General features: G+C 43.9%; 1 protein-coding gene across 4 annotated transcripts in view; it reads left to right on the forward strand.

Annotated features, from left to right (window-relative positions):
* The window catches only part of ATP7B (ATPase copper transporting beta), a 78,084-nt gene that overhangs the window by 911 nt on the left and 51,202 nt on the right, over positions 1-25,971 (forward strand). The window contains exon 1 of one of the 4 annotated variants that reach the window (XM_045052511.1): positions 20,861-21,518. The exons of 2 other annotated variants lie outside the window; for them this stretch is intronic. In XM_045052511.1, the coding sequence (XP_044908446.1) occupies positions 21,270-21,518 (249 nt within the window). In that variant the 5' untranslated portion in view covers positions 20,861-21,269. Of the gene's footprint in view, positions 1-20,860; positions 21,519-25,971 lie in introns of those variants that run through there. One more of the 4 variants, XM_023251165.2, reaches the window with a different exon arrangement.

The following is a 25,971-nucleotide window of genomic DNA, read 5'->3' on the forward strand; positions in this document are numbered from 1 at the left end:
GTTTTGAATTCATTTTAATTATACAAGTAACGCATTAATGTGGTGACTTAAAAATGGAAACAGCACAGAAATATTGAGCATGAAAAGCAGATCTGCTTCCTAATCCTTTTCTGTACATTTACATATGTCATCCTTTGTTCTGCAAACATTTATTGAACACTTACTGCATGTTTCAGGCATGGTACTGAAGAGCTGAAAATACAGTGGTTAAAAAATGTGTGTGTGTGTGTGTGTGTGTGTGTGTGTGTGTGTGTGTGCATCTCCAGATAAATCTTTAGGTTTTGTATGTATGTGGTTTTAAAATTTTTGTTTGTTTGTTGTAAATGAGATCACATAGTGTGTATTCTCCAACCTTTCTTTTCTCCCCCTCCCCCCCCCCCATAGAACTGTCTTTTGGAGATTGTTTCATATCAGTACATAAACATCTATCTTGTTGTTCAGTTTAACCTCTATACAGTATAGATGCATACCATAGTAAGTTTTATTTTTTCCCTGTGGGTGGACATTCTGTGTATTTCTAACTTTTTTTCCTCCCTTCACAAGTCATGCTGTAGAGGACATCCTTATACATGATTTTTAATGCTGACTCTTGAGTATTTCTTTAGGATGGACATGTAGGCCTGAATTGCTGGTCTACAGATTTCTAAAGTGAACTCAACAACATTATTTTGCGCCCTTTTGTAGTGAAATTTGTCTTAGGCTCTGGTGGTACAGAAATGAAAGGTAAGTGGATTAATGGATGGGTAGACAGAGGCTGGTCAATAGATGCCTCTAAGTGTGATGGCTCTGCATTTAATGGAGGTGCAAAGAACACATGGGGGAGGGTGGCTCAGACAGGGGCACACTTCTAACTCCCTACGGTGCCCCCACCTCTCTACCCGTCAGAACAATCCTTGTCATTCCAGATCAAGCTCAAGGTGCTTCCTCCTTGAAACTTTGGTGACTGCTTCTCCCTGTGTTGACCTCAGCCTCTTCTGGATTTCTTAGAGAATAGTATTAGCTGATGTTACTGAGCCTACTACCTGCTTGGCACTGTACTAAGCACTTTATATTCTTTTATGTGCACTGTCTTATTTAATCCTCACAAAACCCTTTGATCTAGGTATTATTTTTTTGTTATCGCCACTTATTTAACAGTTGTTTTTTTTCTTTTTGAGGGGGGTGCATGAGTGAGTGAGGGGGTGAGAGAGAGAATCCCACATAGGCCCCACACTGTCAGCGCTTCACCCAAAGCGGGGCTCGAACTCATGAACAGTAGGATCATGACCTGAACCAAAGTCAGATGCTTAACTGACTAAACCACCCAGGTGCCCCTAACAATTTTTTTTTTTTTTTTTAGTATTTACTCTGTGCCAGCCATTCTAGGCACTGGGGATCCAATTAAGACTAAGACCCTGCCCTCAAGGAATTTATGTCCCAGTGGGAGATGCAGAAATAAAAAAGGGTAGACAAATAGTGTGATTTTTGGCACTGGTAAGTGTTGTGGAGTAAATAAATCCGAGTATGGGCATTAGGCAGGACATGGGAGGGGAGATACTATCTAGGGCAGGTCGTCAGGAAATTATCTCTGAGGAGGTTGTATGAGTAGAGACCTGAATGGTTCAGATTTGGGAGAAGCGTTCTAGGTTGAGGAACCAGAAGGTGTCAATGTCCTAAGTCCAGAGTGAGCCGAACAGGGGAGGAACAGTAAAAGAGAGCTAGAGTGGCTGGAACAGAGAGAAGGAGAGGAAGTAGTACAATACGAGGTCAGAATTCATCCTCTTTACAGGTGGAGGGACTGAGGCAGAGAGAGGTGAAGTCACTTACTCAAGGTCCTACAGATAATAAGAGCTAGTAACAGGGAGACCTGGAATTGAGTCCTCGCCAGGCTGCTTTGACTTTCTTGGGTATATATTTTCTTTCAAACTTCCTTGACACCTGGTCATATGGTATGATTATTTAAACTTATCTGAATATAGCTTTTTTTTTTTTTTTTTTGGATCAACTGTGTGTTTCTTGAAAGCAGGGACCAGGTTTGTATCTCTTAAAAAACATTCTCCAGGGGTGCCTGAGTGGCTCAGTCGGTTGAGTGTACGATTCTTGATTTCAGCCCAGGTCATGGTCCCAGGGATGGAGCCCTGTGTTGGGCTCCTTGCTCACTGTGGAGCCTGCTCAAGATTCCCTCTCTCTTACTCTGCTCCTCTCCCCTACTTACCTGTTCTCTCTATCTCAAGAGAAAAAAAATTCTCCATAGCTATTAGAATAGGTGCACCAGAGTTGTTCTTGAATGAATGAGTTATAGCAAGATTTTTCCCTACCCCCACCCCCAACGCATTGTTTTCTCTTCGGAGGCCTGTCTGGGGCAGCAGTGACCCTGAAAGGGAGGTGGTCCATGAGCTGGGTCATTCAGCCTTCACTCTACAAACATGGAATGCCTTCTGTTTCTCTGACGCTGGGCCAAAGCAGAATAGAAGTGCAGTAGTGGCACAAAGATGAATAGAGGTCAGCCCCTGTACTCTTGGGGTGACAGTCATAGGTGCCAGACCAAAGACGTCTGTATACAGCATAACACGTACAGGCAAGAGCGAGTGGCCTTCCCTGGGAGGAAGGGATGCAAAAAGGACTTCAAGAAGAGGTATTTCATGACTGAGGTTTTGAAGGAGAAATGTGTCAGCTGGGCACACAGAAGAATGAGAAGAAGGATGTCGCACGTAGAGTCCGGCATGTGCAAAGGTGCAGAGGCTAGAAGCGGAAAGACGGATTTGCCCTGTGGCTTGACAGCCTGGAAAGTGGTTGTGGAAGGCTCTGTTTCTCAGGCCTTTGGACTTTATCCCACAGACGGGGGAGTTTGCACAGGGGGAAATGGTGTATGGTGCTCTTTGGAAGTAAAGGGCGAACTGGGAACAGAGGTGCTGGAGACCTGATTAGAGGCCTTTGCTGGGGTCATCCCATCCAGATCCAAGGTGGCCAAAGCCCTACAGAACTGGGAGTCCCGTTCCCAGTGTCATGTCAGGAGACAGTGGAGGTTTTCTGCACTCTTCAGTGTCCAGAGCATCAGAGGCAATGGTAGTCCTTCTAGCAACAACACAGAGAATAGTTGGTACAGGACTAACTGGGAGTAAACTGCGGTGGGGGAGGGGTGCCGGGGTGGTTCAATCAGTTAAGCATCCAACCCTTGATTGTGGCTCGGGTTATGATCCCAGGGTCGTGAGATCGAGCCCCACGTCAGGCTCTGCGCTGATAGTGTGGACCCTGCTTGAGATTCTCTTTCAAAACAAGGAAATAAACACTAAAAAAAAAAAAAGCTGGCGGGGAGGAAAGAGAATTGGATTTTAAGTGCTTCTTTATCTGACATTTTCATTGCAAGGATGGAGATGACCCAAGTCCATTACTGTCCACTGATGCCATAGCACAGGTAGCAGAATGTGTCCATGTTCAAGCGTGTGCAATATTATTTTATCAGTAGGATTAGAAATCCTTACCCAGTGAAATTCTCGAATGTCTGACTTTTTTTTTTTTTTAAACTAAGTTAAAGGAAAAAAATCTAAGCAGATCAAAGGTCGATGAGATAAAGTAGAGGGCAAAGCAGAGAGGGACTTTTCATTGTGATGTAACCAACATGGCAAATAAGATTTAAAAACACCAGTGGTTTGAAACCTGTGGATTCAGAATGCAGCAATTCTGTTGAAGCCTCCGTTCCCACAGAAACTAAAAATTACTATTATAAAAGTAATTTAATTCTGTGACTGAAATTTGGAAAATAAAGACCAAAAGGGGAAAATTCACTTTTATTCTTTATTACTCTTAGGATGGCTGTTAGCATATTTGTAAACTTCCTTCATTGCTTGCTTTCACTGCATCAAGTTGCTAATTTTTAGAAATAAATACAATCTTGTTTCTGAAAGATAACCAATATTAACGTCTCAGGCCTATTTCAGTCCAGTGAGCTCAGTCAGTCTTTCCTGTGTGTGTGTGTGTGTGTGTGTGTGTGTGTGTGTGTGTGTGTGTGTGTGTGTTTCTTTCTTTCTCTAAACTCAGTGGTGTTTTTTTTTTTTTTTAAATAGGCTTTAAAAGCTGCCCATCACGGAGGCTGTTATTATTATCAGTAAACTTGTATGCCCTCTCCCTATCTTGGAGGACCACTTGGTGTAGTCTGAAGTTTCCTCCCAGGCTCCCTCCTCCTGCCCCCGCCCCCCAGTCCAGGGTCCTCCAACTGCTGTCCCAGGGCCCTGCTGCCACACCACAGGGACAGAACTGCTGGGAAATGCAGGCAACCCCCCCTTGATGCTGCTAGTGGTTTCTTGTTCCTCATCTCATCTGTGCCTGCTTTTCACTTGTTCTGTGTCAACTTCTTGCGACTCCTTCAAACCTTCCCTGCTTGCTCATCTCTGCCTTCCTTATTTTCAACAGATGACCTCAGTGCTTACTTCAAGAAAGCTGGATACCATTGTTTATGGTTTTCTTCAACTTTCTGCCTCCCTCAGTGCATCTTCTTCCAGAATTTTATTTATATCTACAACGTATTTTCACTTTCTCATCTAGTCTCAGGACAGGCTTGCTTTCTTTTCAAGGTTCTCTCCCTGGCCTCAGTGCCCTTGTCCCATATCCCTTCTTCTCTACCTGTTTTGGAGCCCTTACTGGTCATGTCTTTTCTCACCTACAGTCTTTTCCTCTTTCTGCAGACTTCTCCCTTTGGTTTATAAACTCATGCCATTTGCCTTCATTTTAAAATCTCTCCCATTACCTGTGTCTCCCATTTGCTCTTGTACTATTTCTCCCCTCTCCTCCTTTCTCAGTCTTCCAGAAAGAATCGTCTTCATTTGCAGGTTTCCACTCACCTATTCACTTTAAGATTTTTCTTTTATTATTCTATCAGTTTATTGGACATAAAAGAAATGTATATAACCATATATGTAGTTATAAAGCATAGTAAGATAGAGAATGCCTGTGAACCTACCACCTGACCCAAGAACGAGAATGTTGTCCATGCCAACATGGACATGAATGGCATCCACTCAACTGTTTCTTCTCTGGTGTCACCGTTAGGAGTACCCACTATAGAGGCAACCGCCATCCTGTTCTTTGTTCGTTGTAACTCAGCTTTTGTTTTTGTTTTTGTAAAATTTTATCACACATATATGAATGCCTGAACAATACATTATTTAGTTTTGCTTGTTTCTGAGCTTTATAAAAATTCTGTTGTCGTGTGTTTAGTCTTCTGTGCTAGCTTCTCTAAGTAGACATCACACTAAGAAAATTATTTATTTTAGGGGCGCCTGGGTGACTCGGTTGGGTGTCCCACTTCGGCCCAGGTCATGATATGTGGTCCGTGAGTTCAAGCCCCACATCGGGCTCTGTGCTGACAGCTCAGAGCCTGGAGCCTGCTTCGGATTCTGTGTCGCCCTCTCTTCTGTCCCTCCCCCACTCATGCGCTCTCTGTCTCTCTGTCTCTCTGTCTCTCTTTCTCAAAAATAAACAAACATTTAAAAAATTAAAACAAAAACATTATTTTTTTTTCAACGTTTTTTTTTTTATTTATTTTTTTTATTTTTGGGACAGAGAGAGACAGAGCATGAACGGGGGAGGGGCAGAGAGAGAGGAAGACACAGAATCGGAAACAGGCTCCAGGCTCCGAGCCATCAGCCCAGAGCCTGACTCGGGGCTCAAACTCACGGACCGCGAGATCGTGACCTGGCTGAAGTCGGACGCTTAACCAACCGACTGCGCCACCCAGGCGCCCCAAACATTATTTATTTTAAATAAAAATTTTTAATTTTTAATTCCAGTATAATTAACATACGGTGTTTATGTTAGTTTCAGGTGTATATATAGTGATTCCCCAATTCTCTACATTATCCAGTGCTCGTCATGATGCGTGTACTCTTAATCCTCTTTGCCCATCCGCCTGCCTACCTCCCCTCTGGCAATAGTTTGTTCTCTCTGTTGAAGAGTCTGTTTTTTTGTCTCTCTCTCTCTCTCTCTTTGCTCGTTTGTTTTGTTTCTTAAATTCCACAGAAGAATGAAATCATAAATTATTTGTCTTTCTATAACTGATTTCACTTGGTAATATACTCTCTAGATCCATCCATGTCGTTGCAATGGCAAGATTCCATTCTTTTTTTTGTGTCTAATACCCCATTTCATATATATACACACATATACCCCACAGCTTTATCCACTCATCTGTGGATGGACACTTGGGCTGCTTCCATATCTGGACTATTACAGATAATGCTGCGGTAAACATAGGGGTGCATATGTGTTTTCAAATTAGTGTTTTAGTTTTCTTTGGGTAAATATCCAGTACTGGAATTACTGGATCATATGGTAATTCTATTTTTAATTTTTGAAGCAACTCCATACTGTTTTCCACAATGGCTGCATCAGCTTGCATTCCCACCAACAGCGCATGAGGGTTCCTTTTTTCTCCACATCCTCATCAGCACTTGTTGTTTCTTATGTTTTTGATTTTAGCCAGTCTGACAGGTGTGAGGTAATATCCTATTGTGGTTTCGATTTGCCTTTCCCTGAAGATTAGTGATGTTGAGCATCTTTGCATGGGTCTGTCAGCCACCTGTATATTTTTTTAGACATATGTCTATTTAAGTTCTCTGCCCATTTTTAATTGGATTATTTGTTTTTTTGGTGTTGAGCTTGGTGTGTTCTTTATACGGTTTGAACATCAAGCCTTTATTGGATATGTCATTTACAAATATCTTCTCCCATTCGGCAGGTTGCTCTTTTGTGTTGTTGATGGTTTCTTTCGCTGTGCAAAAGCTTTTTATTTTGGTGGAGCCCCAGTAGTTTAATTTACCGGCCATTACATTTCTGAGATTCGTTGTTGTGCAGTATGCCATTGTGGGAATATAGCACCGTTTATCCATTTTGCTTGAAGGATACTGGGTGGTTTGGGTGCTTTTGCAATTACGAGCATTCTCCTGGCATATACACTGGCGCTCTGTCCACTTCTGTTCCTGTTGCTTCACCTCTTGTCTGGAACCTCCTTTGTTGAGGATTCCATGAATGCCAAAGGCAGATCCTCCCTAATTCTTATTTTAATGGTGTCTCTAACGATGTGGGGGGGGGGGGGAACCAGCTTAGGGGTGCCTGGGTGCCTCAGGTAAGCGTGAATCGTCCCACTCTTGATTTGGCTCAGGTCATGATCTCTAGGTAGTGAGATCAAGCCCTGCAGCGGGCTCTGCACCGACAGCGACAGTGTGCCTGTGTGCTCGTGTGTGGGTGCTTTCTCTCTCTTTCAAAATAAATAAACACTAAAACATTTGAAAAACAGCTTTATTAAGATAAGAGTCACAGGTACATGCAATCATCACAACAATCAGGTATCTTCATTACCTCAGAAACAAAGCCTACACCCTTCATCTATCACTCCCCACCTCCACATGGTCCCCTTGCCTAAGCAACCACTGATCCACTTTCTATATCTTTAGATTTGCCTATTGCAAAGATTTCATGTAAATGGAATCTTTGTCTATTTCTGATCTTAGGGGAAAGCTTCCAGCCTTTCGCCATTAAGTATGAGGTTAGCTCTTGGTTTTGCAGAGATATGCCTTACCAGGTTGAGGAAGTTCCCTCCAATTCCTAGTTTGTTGAGCGTTTTTATCATGAAAGGATTTTGGATTTTGTCAAATGCTTTCTCTGTGTCTGTTGAGATGACAATGTGTCTTTTGTTTTTTATTCTATGTGGTGTATTCCATGAATTGATTTTGGATGGTAAGCCAGACTTGCATTCCTGGAAAGATCCCACTTGGTCATGGCATGTAATATTTTTTGTATGTTGTTGGATATGGTTTCCTACTGTATTGTTGAGGAATCTTTGTGTCCATATTCACCTGAGATATTGGTTTGTAGTTTTCTTGTGATATCTTTGTCTGGTTTTGGTATCCAGGTAATGCTGTCCTTATACATAGAATGAACTGAGATGCGTTCCCTTGTCTTTTGTTTTTTGGAAGACTTTACTGAAATTTTGTATTAATTCTCCTTAATTAATCTTTGATGGCATTCAGTGTTGAACCTGTCTGAGCCTGGGCTGTTTTTCTTGGAAAGCTTTCCGATTATTAATTCAGTATCTTTCTTCTTAACAGTTGATTTAGATTGTCTGTTTCTTCTTAAGTCAGTTTTGGTAGTTTTTCTTTTTAGAATTGGCTGTTTCCATCCAATTTACCTTATTTGTTGGCATATAGTTGTTTCTAATTGTATCTTATATAAACCTTATTTCTTTAAGATCAGTGATAATAACCCCTCTTTCATTTCTCATTCTAGCACTTTGAGTCTTTGTTTCTTTGGTCATTGGTCATTCTAGCTAAAGGTTTGTCAATTCTATTGATCTTTTCAAAGAATCAGCTTTTGGTTTCAACAGTTTTCTGTATTTTTCTATTCTCTATTTCATTAATTTTTTTCTCTAATCTTTATGATTTTATTGTGTTGTGGGTTGAATGGTGCCCCCAAAAGATAGGTTGAAGTCCTAAGCCCTCGTACCTGTGAATGTCATCTTACATGGAAATAGGCTATTTGCAGGTGTAATTAGTTACATTCAGATGAAGTCATACAGGATCCTGGTGGGCCTTAAATCCAATTACTGCTCTCCTTATAAGAGTACCATATGAAGGCATAGAGAAGAGAAAGCTTCTTGATTACCGACACAGAGATTGGAGTGATGCTTCTATTAACCAAGAAATGCTAAGGATTGACAGTAACCACCAGGAAGTAGGAGAGAGGCATAGAACACTTTCTCCTTCAGATCCCTCAAAAAGGAAAATCTTTGACTTCTAACCTCCAGAACTAGGAGAGAATAACGTTCCAGTACTCAATTTGTGGTATTTTATTACAGCAATAGTAGGATACTAATATAACTTCCTTATGCTTCCTTAGGTTTAGTTTAGTTGTCTTTTTTTCCCAGTGTCTTAGGCAGAAGGTTAGGTTATTGATTTGAGATCCTTCTTTCTTAATACAGGCATTGACAACTATAACTTTCCCTCTAAGCATTGCTTTAGCTGCATCTCATACATTTTGGTAAGTTGTGTCTTCATTTTCATTTATCTCAAAGTATTTCCTAATCTCCCTTTTGGTTTCTTCTTTGACCCATTGTTTATTAGGAGTGTGTTGTTTAATTTCCACTTATTTGCGAGTTTCCCGGATTTCTTTCTGTTACTGATTTTTTTATTCTATTATGAGTGAAGAACAGACTTTGCATTATTTCCATTTTATTAAATGGGTCTGGTTGGTTTATAGTGTTGTTCCTGTCTTCTGTTTTGTGATTCTGCTACCAGTTCCAGCGTGTGGGTCTTTTTCCCCATGCCAAGCACTTCTTGGGCCAGCTGGGTGTTCTACAACCTAACTTAATTCGCTTTCTGGAGATAGCATCAGATCCCACAGGTTAAGAGCTCAATTCTGCAAGACTGAGTTCTAAAGACTCCTGCTTCGCCAGTTCAGACACCGGTTGCAAGTCCAGACTGTTACCTGTGCTTCTGACTGACTTCTGACTCCTTGGGTTCAGTTAATTTGCTAGAGGGGCTCACAGAACTGAGAGAAGTACCTCCTCACATCGTGTGTTGTAAAAGGATGTCACTCAGGAACAGCCAGGTGGGAGAGTTGCACTGGGCAGGGTATTAATGAGAATTTTAATCTGCCATCACTTAAGAGATTCCAAGGGCTTTAGGTTTCCTGTAAATCACAATGTCACATGTTTCCTTGTTGATATTCTGCACAGTTTTGTTCATTTTTGAAAGTGGGTATTGAAGTCTCCAACTGTCACTGGTGAATTGTCTTTTTTTAAAAAAAATATTTATTTTTTAAAATTTCTTTTAAGTTTATTTATTTATTTATTTTGAGAGAGAGAGAGAGAGAGAGAGAAGGGGAGGAGCAGAGAGATGGAGAGTCCCAAGTGGACTCTGCACTGTCAGCACAGAGCCCCATGCGGGGCTCGAACTCACACGATCATGACCTGAGCGGAAATCAAGAGTCGGACACTTAACCACTGAGCCACCCGGGCACCCCTGAATTGTCTTTGCTCTTCTCATTTCTGTCCGTTATTTTTGTCTGGGAATCCATTTTGTGTTCTGTTTTTAGATGTATATGTTTGTAATTTTTACATTTTCCTCATGGAATGACTTTTATCATTATAAAATGTACCTCTTTATTTCTGGTAACATTGTTTTCAAGTCTGTTTTGTTTGGTATTAGCATAACTACATCAGTGTTCTTGTGGTTGCCATTTGCCAGATGTATCTTTTTCCATTCTTTCATTTTTAATCTGTTTGTGTTTTTGAGTCTAAAGTTCATGGAACTTTTTGGATGTGTAGGCCATTATTAGTAGTTGTAGTAGTAATAGTAGTTTTTCACTAGATTTGGAGAAGTTTTCAGTCAATATTTCTTTGAGTATTTTTCCTACTTTGTCTTTCCTGGTCTCTCATTACACCTGAGTTGGCATGGGCAGTCGTGTCCCAAATTTCTATGAGTGTAACCGAACCCAAATCCATCTGCCCAATACACAGCAGAACCGATCACCAAAACATTAGGTTTGCAGCCAGGAAAGGGTTTATTTGAGAGGCAGACAAGTGAGGAGACAGGAGGGCAAGCCTCAAATCGGCCTGCCTAAAAGAGGAGAGAACAAGTTTGTTTTTTTTTATAATTGTAGGGGTTGAGATTGCATACATATTGATGAATAGGGCAGGGAAACTTATGACTGTTCATGAAGTACAGTGTAGCATGTGCGTTGAGCAGACATACATATAACATGTATCCCATGTTCACTTTAGAGGAAGACTTAATATTCAGCCCTGATGTCAACAGGTTATCTTATATCTTAGGACACGGAGACGGGGTGTGGGCATGTTCCAAGAGCTAGTATAAACTGGATGGGGTCTTGGCTTGTTATCTTGGGTAAGGAAGGCAGGGCCTTGCTTGTTCATAGGCTGGAACTGTATCAGTTGACCACGAGCCCAGGCTTCTGCAGAGACAACTAGTGGGTTTGATAGCAGGGTCTGAAAAGACACAACAGGTGATTAGGGGGAAAGAGTTCTCTGAGAAACAAGCTTTAAACTTTATGCTAGTTTCAACCTCATTAACCCTGTGGGTCACAGTTTCATGAGGTTCTATTAATTTTTTTGCATTCTTTTTTTCCTCTCTGAGATGGCATTATCTCTTTGATCTCTCTTCTTGTTGGCTGATTCTTTCAGCTCAAATCTACTGTTAAACTCAACTAGTAACTTTTCATTTCAGTTTCTATACTTTTCAACTGCAGAATTTCCGTTTGGTTCCTTTTTTACGATTTCTGTCTCCTTACTGATATTTTCTATTTGATGTGACATTGTCATCATCCCTTTCTTTATTTCATTAAAACGTTTTTAATGGTTTCTGCCTTTGTATATTAAATCCTACGTCTGGTTGCAATTATAGGCTGCTCTTTTCCCCTGGTGTATGGGTCATACTCTTTTTTTGCGTGTCTCATAATTTTTTGTTAGAAACTGGACACTTTAGACAATTCTGCATGCTGCTACTCCCTCACCACCCCACCCAAGGGGTTGCTTTTTTTTCTTTAATTTTTTTAATGTTTATTTTATTTTTGAGAGAGAGAGAGAGAGACTGAGACTGTGAGTGGGAGAGGGGCAGAGAGAGAGGGAGACACAGAATCTGAAGCAGGCTCCAGGCTCCAAGTTATCAGCACAGAGCCTTACGCGGGGCTCAAACTCACAAACCATGAGATCGTGACCTGAGCCGAAGTCGGTTGCTTAACTGACTGAGCCATCCAGGTGCCCCCCAAGGGCTTGCTTTTTTATTATTTAGTGACCTACTAGATAATTTTAGTGGAGATCTTTTTTTTTTTAATGTTTATTTATTTATTTTGAGAGAGAGCAAGAGCGAGAGCAAGAGAGAGAGAGAGAGGGAGAGAGAGAATCCCAAGCAGGCTCTAGCTGATGTGGGCCTCGATCTCAATGACCATGAGATCATGACCTGAGCCGAAATCAAGAGCCAGACCGTTCACCCTGGCAGTGTTGAGCCTCTGTTGTTGTTTCTCAAGGGGCACAGCCCTGAGTGTGCCCTCAGTCACCTTGTAATAACAATTATTTTGTCTTTGTGGTTTTTCCTGGCTGCACCTAGCTATTAAGCTCCACTAATTGCTGGCTGATCTATTGTTTTCAATAATGCCAGGGGCATACATTCCTCCACAGCTGGGTCCATTCAGACTCAGGCTCCTTTGATGGGATGTTCCTGAGCTCAAGTGTTTTGAGATTTGTTCTGACCCTGGTCATATTCTCCCTCGTGGTCTCTTTTCCCAGGTCACTCCAGCAAACTGGCCAGCCTATAGTTTCGTCTATATGTCCAGTCGATCCACCTGTCTCCTCCCAGTTGCCTCACCCAGGCACAATTTCTGAGCCAAGTCTCTAACTGGGGATGGTGACGAGGCCACACTTTTCTCTGGCTCTCCCTCTTTTAGAGTTGAGTGCGTGGAGAAGGGAATTCGCCAGGGGCACGGGGTCGTCAGTACCCTCCGTTCTGCTCGGCTTTCCTCTCTTGGGTTGAAACCACAATGTTACGAACCAGAGCAAGGGCAGTTGAGGCCCCATATTCTGGGTGCACCATGCTCAAGGTAGAGCCTTTGTACCACCAGCGGGGACTAGTTGGAGGAAGGGAAGCTCCACCTCTTGGCTGCATCAGCCTGCAACTTAGCTTCAACGTCAGGATGAGATGGACAGGGTAAGAAGTGCCGATGCCTTGCCCCTCCTGGGAAGAAAGCCCACTGACTGGTTGCTGGGTGGAGAGTGATCCCTGTGTTCTTGGCTGCACCAGTCAAGTGGAGTTTCCACCTCGCTGAGGTCGGAGAGGTGAAGGAGTGAGGTCTTGATTCACACAACACAGACTCGGGGCTCCGGGGAGGAGGGCGGGGAGGAGGGCCTCAGTCAATTAAGTGATTAAGCATCTGACTCTTGATATCGCTCAGGTCATGAACTCACAGTTCTTCATCAGCACTGTGCTAGCCAGGAGCCTGCTTAGGATTCCCTCTCTCCCTTTGCTCCTCCCCCCACTCTCTCTCTCAAAACAAGTAAATAAACTTAAAAAAAAAAAAAAAACAGCACAGACTCTTGCTATTTTTAACTATTGTTAGTAGGTTTTCAAAAAAATTTTTTAAAGTGCTTATTTTTGAGAGAGAGAGAAAGAGAGCAGGGGAGGGGCAGAGAGCGAGGCAGACACAGAAACTGAAGCAGGCTCCAGGCTCCGAGCTGTCAGCACAGAGCCTGACGCGGGGCTTGAACTCACGAACTGTGAATCACGACCTGAGCTGAAGTCAGACACTTAATCGATTGAGCCACCCAGGAGCCCCTAGTAGGTTTTCTTGAATTAAATCATTTCTTCATTTGCTATATGTCTTTAGGATCATTTCCAGCTATTTTTCATATTTGTTTGGTTTCTTTAAAATAATTTTCAGAGGCACCTGGGTGGCCCAGTCGATTAGGCGTCCACTCTTGATTTTTGGCTCAGATAGTGATCTCATGGTTTGTGAGATCAAGCCCCGCATCAGGCTCTGTACTGACGCATGGAGCCTGCTTGGGATTCTCTCTCTCCCTCTGTCTCTGTCCTTCCCCCAAATAAATAAATTCAAAATAAAATAATTTTCGCCAATATCACTGGGGAGCTGATCTGCATAACTCATACTGCCATGCCAGAAGTTCCTACTCCTCTACCGCATTTGACACTTATAATAGAATTGTATTGTGTTTGGCTGTGTATAAGAGAAAGCCCAAAGCAACGTGGCTGTCAGTGAAGTCTAACGGCATGTGTCCCAGGTTGGTTTGGCATCTCAGGGTCATCAGGGATTCCACCTTCCTTTTCTCTCTGCTCTAGCAAGCTAGGATGCAGCTGCATGTTCCTGAGACCTCATGGCCTTAAGCTGGCTGCCAGGACTCCAGCCATCTAATCCATGTTATACACAGCAGAAATGAGGAAGGGGTAAGGGCAAACCCACTCTCTCTTTTAAGGCGCCTTCTCAGGAGCCCTGACAAACAGCTTTTCCTTATATTTCATTGACCAGAACTTTGTGTCTGTTTTCAGCATTTTTATTTTTTTAATATTTATTTATTTTTTAAATGTTTCTTTATTTTTGAGAGAGAAATAGAGAGGAAGAGAGCACAGGGGAGGGGCAGAGAGAAAGGGAGACAGAATCTCAAGCAGATTCCCGTGCTACTAGCCTGTCAAGGGGCTCAAACCCACGAACTGTGAGATCATGACCTGAGCCCAAATCAAGAGTTGGGCTCTTAACCTACTGAGCCACCCAGGTGCCCACGTTTTCAACATTTTTAAGTTAGAAGATTTTATTGTGTAAAATTTCAGCTACTTACCTTCTCTTGGAAACTCTGACAAGGCCCTTTGAAAATAATTGGCCAGAGCGCAGGAGTAACTGCCTCTTTTAGGTGGAGCAGGTTAACAAGAAAACCACAGAATCAAAATGGTGCCACTTGGGTTAAGGCCCCGAGACTGTGAACCAGGGGTTCCTACCTAACCTAAGTGAAGTTTCAACCTCCTGCAGAAATACAACCCTTAACTGGTTAGGAGTTTTCTGATAAGCGCCAGTGAGGTATTCTGTCACGCGGGTCTTGTCTGTCCCCTGAAGGAAGATGACGTTTGGCACATAGTAAGACCCTCTCCCCTTCCCTCTCAGGGAAGATGATCTTGTCTGAAACAATCCTTTCAGTCTCTTCTTTTCTGTTGCTTACAACTTTCAGGCCCCACCCTCCTTCCCTTAAGACCTTCCATTCTGTACAACCCCTTGGGGTGCCCCTTTACTTGGTCGATGGGGTGCTGCCTGATCCATGAAGCATTCCATAAAGCCAATTATATCTTCAAATTTACTTAGCTGATTTTTCTTTCTTTCTTTTTTTTTTTTAATAAGTCCTGTTCTCAATAGTAGTTGAGTTTAGACCGTTGGCTTAGAGGAGAAAAGGAGTAAGGGAGAAGAGAGCCAGCTTAGGATGGGGTACCTTCTGAATGTTGAATACTTGTTTGAAAGTTTGGCAGTCTGTTTTTTTATAGCAAAAAATTACGTGAGTTGTTTTTGTTTAGTTTTCTGTGTCATTCATTCAACAAGTACTTATCGAGAAACGTAAATGTAAGCACTGTTGTAGTGCTGGGAATACAGAGGTGAGTAAAGAAAACAGACAAGGGTTTCCTGCGCTTGTGAAACTTACATCCTAATGGAGAGACAGTGAGTAATTATATAAGTAAGTAAAATATATATTACCGTATCAATGGCAGTTGAGTACTCCAAAAACTTGGCAGGAAAGGATGGGCAGCGGCAGCGGGAGTGTTTGAAATGAAAAGGGGGTAAACGGGCAAGTCACTGAGAAGGTGACATTTGAGGAAGGTGAGGAAGTGAACCACCTGGATATGGGGTGTTGGAGGACGGTTGTTTTTAAGCTGAGAGAGTAGAGAGTAGTGGGCACAAAGGCCCTGAGGCTGGAGCATGCCTTTTGCTTTGTTACAAAAACTGCCGAATCAGAAGAGATTTAGCCCAGTGAGTGAGGGGTGAGCAGTGTGTGGATTGGTCGCAAAGGAGACGGAGTGGAGCTGACTGCAGTTGTCTGACTTCCCCTTTAAGGGGACTCCTCTGGTTTTTGTGTTGAGAATAGACTTTAGGGGCCAAGAACCACCTGGGGGATTGTTTTAGTACCGCAGGTGAGATGTGCTGGTGGTTTGGACCTGAGCTGTATGTAGTAGGGGGTACACATGGATGCTGCACATACTTAAACACGGAACTGACAGGATTTGCTCAACATTTACCTGCGGGTTTGAATGCAGGACACAGTTCTTATCAAGGGTTAATGCAAGTGTTTGCACTGGGCGAGTGGAAGGGAGGAAATGGGAAAGATGGTGGTAGAAGCAGGGAAGGGGCAGAATACTGGGAGCTCAGTTTTAGGCAAGTTCACATTTGAGATGCATATTAAATAGCCAGCAGGGGATGCTGGTTGAGCCTTTGGATCCCTAAGTGTGGAATTGGGAGTTACTGGGTATAAGTGGTATTTCTACTGGACTGAATGAGTTCACCGAGGAATGAGTACAGACGGGGAAGGGGTCCAAGGGCTGAGCTGCAAGCCACTCCAGCACTAAGGGGTTTGGGGACCAGTAGGTTCCTGTGAAGGCCTCTGAGAAGAATCTATTGGGGGGGGGGGTGGGAGGAAACCCAGGAAGGGGTGGGTACTTGGAGCCTGACCTTGGGGGTAAGAACAGTTCACCCTACCGCCCGAGGGAAGGCGCTAACACAGGTGGGCGGGTGGTTGAGATGTTGGCAACTTGTTTTCTGATTGCTTCTGTTATTTCAGCGTAGTAGAAAGCAGGCTTATCAGTGGAGAGAGACTGGAGCTGGGGTTAGGGAGTGGAGGTCAGAGGAGCAGCGGGGGGGGGGGGGGGGGTGTGAGACGTCTGGCACGTCCTCCAGGAGAGCGGAGAGGGAGGGGACTAGGGAGGTGCACAGTTGGACGGCCAGCAGCCTCTCCAGGTTCGTGGTCTTGAGGCAGCATGGCCGACCAGCCTGGCCATGTTTGGTGTCATCCTCATTCAGCTGGGGGCCGACAGACCCGGAGTTTGGGGTAGTCTGGGGCCGTGGAGGAAACCAGGGCTGGGGCTGCACCAGGTGGGCATCAGATGACCAGAGCAGCCAAGGGAATTGAAGGTGTATGTAGTTAACTGTGGAAGTGAAACATTGGCCTTTACTCTGACAATCTCAACTGTTTCTCTTTTTGGCCCTGTCCAGTCTCTTTATGGTTTAGAACTATTGTAATTTTTTTCACCGTAGGCTATCAAGCCAGGCATGTTTTTTTTTTTTTTTTTTTCGTTTTTGTCTTCTGCTAGTAAGCTAATATAAAAACTGTGCTTAGCTAACTGTTTCAGTCTCAGAAACCACCAATTCCTGGGGTGTGAGGAACAGCCCCCCAGTCCTTCCCCTGGCAAGTCTCCCAGGGTAATTGGCCTGCAGCAACCCCTCCCACCCCGAACACCTAATGTTTGAAGGATGTCTTTTATACTTTCATACTGTCCTCTCCTGTTCTTCTCTCCTAACCTGCTAATGAACTCCTGAGGGCAGAGTATGTCTTGTGTCTTCTGTTGCACATAAGCGCCTGAATGGTTGGCTCTCAGGCTGTAAATTATATTCATTTATTAGCATTCCACCTCCGTTGTGAGGGATGTGCTGTTTGTACTGCTCATGTTCTCTGTATGGGAACCTTCTGGGCCACTGCTTCCCAGCATATGGCTTAGTGTCAGGTTCTGTTGTCCTGTCCTGTCACAGGATCTGGGGTTCCTCTGCCTGTCTCAGGAGGACTGGCCTAGTGTTTTTCCTAAGAAGCCCCACCCAGGGTGAGCCTCGAGCCAGGCCAAGCTGGTCATCTTTGGAAAGTGCTGAAATATTTGAACTAGATGGCCCTCTTGCATATAAGGTCGTCTGTCCCGGAGGCCATGGAAACGTGAGCTGCCCATCTGCCTTTGGGCCCAGGATCCTCAGGTTGCAACAGGAGGGTTTAGGACATCAGAGGGATTTTTATTTTTATGCAAACAAGATCCACAGAGACTGGGAAGGTGAGTCGGAGATAAACAAGGTGAATTTATTTTGGAAAACCGCTGAGATAATTTGCACATGTGGGAAGCAAAATAGTTTAGCATGAGGAGACCCTTGAAGACCTGTAGTTCTGGAAGGAATACGTGAGAGGTGAATGTGCCCTTCCCCCGTGGTAAGGGGGACAAAAACCACCGTGCAGTTCTAGGTGGAAAGCGCATTCAGATCTGTCTGTACTTCATCTCTATGAGCATGTATTTAACATCTGGGGGATGATATTTGTTCATCACCGTGTTAGGTAAGACGGAAGAACCTTGTCTTCGGGTGCTTGCAGTGTTTCCTGCCACTGGGCGCAAGGGCTGGTCCGGATACAGCCTCAGTGGAGAGAGAAGGCTTGGCCTCCTCTAAACGTAGAGGCTCCGTACCTGCCAGGTCTGTGGTGTTGCGTTAGTGACACTGGAATTCGGGTGAGGGAGAGAGAGCCCTGCTGGCGTGAATAGAGGCCAGTCCGATGAGAGCAGGACTTAAAAGGATAAGGAGGATTAGCCGAACAGAGGAGGGGACCCGGGGGTCAGGTGTGAGGAAAGGGGGAGGCGCAGGAAAGAGGAGTTTGGACTTGATACCCAACCAGGGAAAATGGCTTATGCTTTGGCTGTTTGGCAGGTCCCCTAGAACTTATGGGAACAAAGGAGAAGGCACTGTGTTCACCCCAGAGGTACCTCCCCACCATTCCTCCTCATCTCTGCCAAACTGGAAATGGCCCTGTCGGCCTCAGGTCCTCGCCAGCTGTGATCACTTGATCGCTGAGCCTGGAGGCCCTCCTCATTTGTTTAATCCTACTCTACTATTCATTTTCTCTGCTTCTTGTAACCTGATCGTCCCCTCTTCTCTGAGTCTTAGCTCTCATGCCTGCCCAAACTGTATTTCTAAGTCACAAATGATATAAGTCCTCTGTGTTAAAAATTGGCAATTCTCTGCTAAATCTAAACTTCATGCCTCTTCTAACCTGGCCCCCAGTCTCCTTTTTCTTTTCTTTTCTTTTTTTTTAAACATTTATTTTTTGAGAGACAGAGACAGAGCGTGACTAGGGGAGGGGCCGAGAATGAGAGGGAGAGACAGAATCGGAAGCAGGCTCCAGGTGCTGAGCTGTCAGCACAGAGCCGGATGTAGGGCTCGAACTCATGAACCGTGAGATCATGACCTGAGCCGAAGACGTACACTTAACTGACTAAGCCACCCAGGCGGCCCTCCAGCCTCCTTTTTCTAGCTGTGTTCTGGGTCTGAGTGGCCATTTAGGAGAGGTAAAAATATTTTACAGTAAAGCATTTATATTTTCCATAGGTCATGGAACAGGATAGACTCTTCAAAAGCACTTGGGGTGTATGATGCCAACTACTTTCATTATTAACTATTCATATCTATAACACAGAACTAGTATTTATATTTAGAATGATCCCATATCACCAAGGAAAATTTGAAATATGGTTAGTAACTCAGCTTTTAAAAAGACAGCAGAGGGGCGCCTGGGTGGCGCAGTCGGTTAAGAGTCCGACTTCAGCCAGGTCACGATCTCGCGGTCCGGGAGTTCGAGCCCCGCATCAGGCTCTGGGCTGATGGCTCGGAGCCTGGAGCCTGTTTCCGATTCTGTGTCTCCCTCTCTCTCTGCCCCTCCCCCGTTCAAGCTCTGTCTCTCTCTGTCCCAAAAATAAATAAACGTTGGAAAAAAAAAAAAAAGACAGCAGAAATACACGGCATCTTTGGGGGAGGATTTCTACCCAAAATGACAAAAATTTTTAAAATATCTGGTGCTTAGGGGCACACTTGGGTGGCTTAGTGGGTTATGTGTCCTACTCTTGATTTCGGCTCAAATCCTGATGTCATAGTACGTGGGATCAAGCTCAGAGGTAGGTTCTGTGCTGGCAGCACGGAGCTTGCTTGGGATTCTCTCTCCTCTCCCTGCCCTTCTCCCCACTCACCTGTGCTGTCTAGCGCTCTCTCTCTCTCTCTCTCTCAAAATAAATAAACATTAAAAAAAAAAGATCTGGTGTTTAAAGAGATCAGATTAGGTTATCTGGAGAACGCACTTACTATGCCCAATAAAGGAAATGTGGGGGGGTCGGCAGGCACACCCAGACCCTGGGTCTGGACCTTATCGGGAAGACCAGAGATGAGCAAGATTTGAGTGATCGCAAGAAAGCAGGGGCAGATATACCGGACTCCTCTGTGCCGGCGGCCCCTACATGGAATTGGGGCCCTAGCATCACACATGCCATTCCTTTGTTGTCACTGATTTGAATGGCACTTCTTAGAACTGCAGGCAGATTCTTTTTTGACTGAGCACAAGGAGGATAAGAAGCCAAGGGAGACACATTTTGGAGCTGGCTGCCTGGAGCGTTTTTCAGAAGTGGGAGCAAACACATAGTCACATCCCCACAGGGTAAATAAGAGGCAGAAGAGGAACCGGGTCTCCTAGGACGTGTGGCTCATGGGCCAGTGGTGAGGCCGCCTTCCCTCAGGCAGAACAGGGCTCTTGCTCAGCATTTCTGGGGGCAGCAGTGGCAGTTTAACGGGGAGGAAGGGTCACTGTAGGTAACTCCTTAGGAGGCAGAATCCTCAGGGAGCTTGAGCAGAAGTGGATGTGTTCTAAATGCCCTCAGGGACCTGCCACTGTGACCTCACCCTCCCCTGCCAGGGGCATGTTCATTCCGCGAGAGGAATGTTTTTACCAACTCAATTCAGTGGGCAGCGTGGACACTTTACACACACTGGCAGGGGGCGGCGTTGCCAGGATTAGTGGCTGGCGGAGCCTTTCCTTCCCGGGGGATGAGGTTGCCTCCTTCCCGGTCTGTGAGCCGGTGGGGGTGGGAAGGGAGACAGCGCTGCCCAGCCAAGTGGGAGGCTGCCTGGATTACCACACTGCCCCCTTCTCTTAATCCTCCTGTGGACAGCGGGGGGGGGGGGGGGGGGGGGGTAGCTGGAGAAGCCTGAATTGTGGGTTCGTTCCTGGCTGTCCTCCCCCGTACAAAAAAGGATAACAAGGATGAGCCTTTGTTATCCAGTGCGTTTTTGCAGTCAGTTCTTACTGAAGCCAAGCCAAGTTGGTCCAAGGGAAAACAAAGCTGCAGGAAACATGGACCTTTCTTACACCTTCTTGAAAATGCAAGTCATGTTGCCTAGGAAATACTCTGTCCCCTAGCGTGCTGCACACCGCCAGCATTGGAGCTATGGAAGAGGCCGCTGAAGTTATTCCAAGAAAGCGTTGGAAGTTTGGTAATGAAAGGAAGTGTCATCTCTCCCCTGCCTCGAGGCTGGGTTTCTGGGAGTGCACACGGCCAAAAGGAAACTGTGCTCAGCTTTGGGAGGTGACTGTGTGCCGGGCTCCTGCACACGCTGGCCGGGTGTCCTGGCACGGCTGGGTGAGGGCACGCGTGGGGCCGTGTGCAGAGATTCCCAGGGCCGAAAGCAGTGTGGTGAGTGAGAGGGTGCCAATTGGTTGGAAGGATGTAGGTAAACAAGAGTAAATATACATACAGCAGTGTGCAGCCTGCCCAAGTTCAGAAGCTGGCTGCTAGACTTGGCCGGCAGCCTCTCCCCCGCTGGCTCCAGAGCAGAGGGGAATCTGCAGGACTGACGGATCACAGGTGCCTCCCCCTGCTAGTTAGGAGGACACTTTTAAAGCTTTTCCTTCTCACTCGACCAGGTAGTCTGGTGAGGGTGAACAGCTTGCTTGAATGGTGGGTAAAGGTGTGACCGCGGACACAGCGATGGAGAAAGCCGGGGGTGACATGCCCGGGAGCCCTGAGCCGTCCTTCCTGGCGACTCTGGGTGACCCACAGGTGACCCTCGTGTCCGTCCACAAGCGGTGGTCCTTCAGGAGGAATCCTGGGACCGGGGGCTCCACCAGGCCAGTGACTTCGGAGGAGGAAGGAGAGTTTTCCCAGAAGGTTTTGAATGGAACACGGGGAATCCGTTCCAATCAGGTCAGTGCAATTGCAGAAGGGCTAAAAAGCCGAGAGGGAGTTGGACGGGCTTTCAGATGGAGGTTCCTCCCTTGTCTTACGAATGGGGGATCAGGGAAGCGCGGCCGGGGTGGGGAGCCAGAGTTGAGGTGATTCTCCAGACTTTATCCAGAGATAAAGTCCATCATGGTAACCGTTGGGTTTCTCGCTTGTTTTTAGGATATTTTGTAAGCCTCTGTGGGGCAAAAGTTTTCCGGAAGGCAGATCAGACAAAAATGGAGTTTTGCCCTGTTTTTGCTTTTTAAAACGTGTACCTTATTTTGTTAATCTCCGTATTTCGACTAAATAAACATTTTGAATGTGTTGCTGCAAAACGAAGCTGTTCTTCTTAAGCAAATGAACATTTTGTTAACCCAGAGGTCAGGTCATGTTCAAAAGTAGGGCAGTGTAACGTTTTATAAGAGCCTTGTAGTAACATTTCCGGGTGGGACTGGTGGTTTGTGTGGGGTCTTTTTCATTGATCAGGGCAGATGAAAAAATACCAGTTAGCAACAAAGGAAAGTTTTTGAAGTCCTTTGACCCTTTAAGAGTTATGTTTGTTTCTCCTGGGTTTTATTGTTTAAAAAGTCCCCACATTTGCTAAAGGAAATTTTGTGAAAAGAGATTTTTGAAATGTACTATGCAAGAGATTTACATCTGTTGAAGGAAATTTCTGAATGCCCTTATGCAGTGCACGGTTAACTTTATATTTTTAGCTGAGTGTCTAAGACAGAAATATTAGATTGGGGTGGGAAGGCTTAACATTGCTTTAAAATGTTCAGAATACTACTTCACAAAATCCAGCCTATGTCTGAGATATTTGAATGTGAAATATCCTAATTTTTAAATGGCCATTACTAATCTCATGTAACTAGGGGAGCAACCTGAACCTGGCTGGGGGAGCCTGTCTGAAAGGAGGACCCAAGTAGAGGCCCACGTCGAGGCTGTGGTCCTGGGGATCTGGTGCAGATCTGGGCTCTGCCGTTGTGGGTCTGGGGGACCTGGCAGGTGAGGCTCGGGCTCCTCCAGCTCCAAATGCCCCACTGCAAAGTGGAAGTAATAAATGCCACCTCACGGGATTGTGAAAGCACTTTGTGGAGTACTACGGAAATGCAAAATGGTATCGTTTCTGCCAAAATTATGATTTTCAGTAGAATTCCCAACTCAAGATGTGTTTGGTGCCCTCTGAATGTCTGGTAGAACTGTGTCAGCCAGTTAATCTGTCGGAGCACAGTTCTAGCTATTTTTTTCTAGAGCTCTGATTACACACGTAACATGTGCTCATTATACAAGACAAATTTTGGATGAGGCAGGGGGAATAGAGAAAAGTATTAGGAAGAAAATGTAAGCAACCGTATGCCTTAGCCATATATGTGTACATGTATCTATTTATTTATTTACAAACAGAGGATCAGGCCATGCATAGTATTACATACCTTACATTTTTTACTTAATATTTTGTGGACATACACCGACACACACATGATGTATATTCATCTATATTTATATACACATCTGTATCATCAGGTTTAATTGCAGTCCTGCTTTTAAATTTGGGATTACTTTTAGAAAGAATCTAACTATTCTCAAATGGGGGAAATTTGTAGTAGCTGGTTTAAGATGAGAAGAACCAAGCTAAAAGTCATTTGTAATTGAGTATTTGTTCATTGTCAACAGTGTATTTACTCAAAGTCTATTATAATCAAACTTTGGATCTACTTGAGAGTTAACTTGTTTAGTACTTAGTATGTCTTTTTGATGATAGCCATTTTAACAGACCTGAGGTGCTATCTCATAGTGGTTTTGATTTGCATGTCTCCGGTGACTGGTGACGTTGAACACCTTTACATGTACCTGCTGGCGATTTGTACGTCTTCTTTGGAAGCGTGTCTGTTCATTTCCTCTTCCTATTTTTTTGTTTGTGTGTAAATATAAAAATAAATATAAATATAAATTTTGCTATTGAGTTGTATGAATTCTTTATGGATTTTGGCTATTAACCCCTTATCAGATATGTGGTTTGCAAATATTTTTCTCCCATTCTGTGGGTTGTCTTTTCATTTTGTTGATGGTTTATTTTGCTGTGTAGAAACTTCATAGTTTGATGTGGTCCCACTTGCTTATTTTTGATTCTGTTGCTTGTGCTTTTAGGTGTCATATCCAAAAACTCATTGCCAGGATCCATGTATGTCAAGGAGCTTTTTCCTGTATTTCCTTCCAGAGTTTTATGGTTTCTGGTCTTCCATTTAAGACTTTAATCCATTTAGGGTTAATTTTCATGAGTGGTGTAAGATAGGGGTCCATTTTCATTCTTTTACATGTGAATGTCCAATTTCTCGAGCACCGTTTATTGAAGAGACTGTTTTTTCTCTCCACTGAGTATTGGCTCTCTTGTCAAATATCATTTGACCCTATATTGTTATTAATTTTTTAAAAGGTTTATCAACGATTTGCACTTCTTTTTCTGAGGATTATATTTCGTAGCAAGTTCCTATTGTGCATTACAGAGTAGCATACATTATAAATATGCATCCACACCTTAAGTCTTTCAAAGGAATATACTTGTTTCATGTTTAGCTGATCATACCTATAATTCTAGGCATAAACTTACATTTGTTAGCCATTCTAGAATACAATTTTGTGTGATGAAATGCTAACTAGATTATTTCACCACATGTGACAATCACATGGAATTTATCGATAATGATGATAATAATAATAATAAGCAAAAATAATCCCAAGTTCATTGACTTCGGTCATATAATTATCTGAGTTCATAGTGTTGCTGTGGCATTTCTTCTAACCAGTGGTACTGTCGCATATATTTAATGTAGGTCTTTTACATCCTGATCTTGTAATTCTGGCAAACGACCTAAGGGAGTTATGACCTTATGATTCTGGCTTAGACCGTTTCATTCAAATATTAAAAAATATTCCAAGATACTGACAGTTGCTTGGTAGTGACAGGCTCGTTATGTAAAATTTCTTTGACGGGAAGGGCTTGCAATGTAGTGTTCTCAGAGAAGCTGAAAAAATGCTTTTGATTTGGTAAAAGTCTGGTGGGATATTTGTTAGGATAGATGTAAGTTAAAAGCAATGAAATTCTCTGAAACTGTTCATAGTAAAGCTGTTTGGAATGAGATTGCAAACAAGCTCTCTGAGGTAATAATCGTGAAGTGCTTCTTGGAGAGGTCTTATCGTTTGTGAATTTCTAAATTTTATTTTGTTGTGTGTAGAAAACAGCATGCATCGTATGTATATATCGAGACCGGTTTATTTTATTTAACTTAATGCACTTTTTCTCCCAAGAAAATGGATGTACTGCACCCAGTTTCTCAGTAAGAGTTGATATTTTTCCTTGCTGTGGTCAAGAGAAGGAAATAGGCAATACATTTGTCCAGAATTTCCCGGGAACAACATAGTCAACCCCACAGCTGGGGTGGCCCTCGAGGGCAGAGATCCAAGTGTCACACACAGACAGCCCAGGTATGTAGTCGGCCCTCATCAGTGTTTGAATTAGTGCCTGAGTTTTGGTTGGTTCGTTTTTTCAGTAAATAAAGTTGAAATAATAGTTGGTGGAAGCTCTTTCTGGACGCTTGTAAGACATCCTGGAGGGACAGTTTGAAGGGGTTGGAGTGGGGGCTGGGGGATTATGTATACTAGTTTTAATCATTAGTTTTCCTTATCAGTTAAATGGTGGAAATAGTAAGTTCCCTGCCTACCTCCTTGGGCCACTTTTGAAGACCAAATGAGCCATGTGTGTTGTCATAGTCCCTGTCACACATTTATTATGTTAGCCTTTTAAATCTTTTTAGCTTTCCGGCCTTCCTGCAAAATTGTAGGGTGGGTATTTTTACTACCCCACTTTACATGGAGCTAAGAAAACGGAGTTTCGGGTTTGCTCAGACGTGGCTGGAATTCATACCTAAGACTGTCAAATGTACCCTCAGTAAATTCCCAGCAAGTAGGAAGGACAGATATTTACCCAAATATGTGAAAGTGTGTTATAGAGTATGAGACCATGTATATCACTGGTGCATCATTGTTGTCATCTATATCACAGTGATTAATAATGTTTACATCGTGTGGTTTAACAAGACATATTCTGGGGCGCCTGGGTGGTTCAGTCGGTTGAGTGTGGGACTCTTGATTTCAGCTCAGGTCATGATCCCTGGGTCATGGGATCAAGTCCTGATTCTGGGTCCATGCTGGGCGTGGAGCCTGATTACGATTCATTCTCTCTGTCTCTCTGTCTCTCTCTCTCTCTCTCCCCCTCCCCCCATCTGTCCCTCTTCCCCGCTCACATGCTTTCTCTCTCCCTTGCTCTAAAAACACAAATATAGAACCCAAGACATTTTCTTCTTTGCCTTAGAAAAAGTACAAAACCACATGTGTTTTCTGATGGAAGCTTTTTTTTTTTTTAATTTAAATTTTA

Source organism: Felis catus, chromosome A1, assembly GCF_018350175.1.
Source record: "Felis catus isolate Fca126 chromosome A1, F.catus_Fca126_mat1.0, whole genome shotgun sequence".
Taxonomy (NCBI): Eukaryota; Metazoa; Chordata; class Mammalia; order Carnivora; family Felidae; genus Felis; species Felis catus.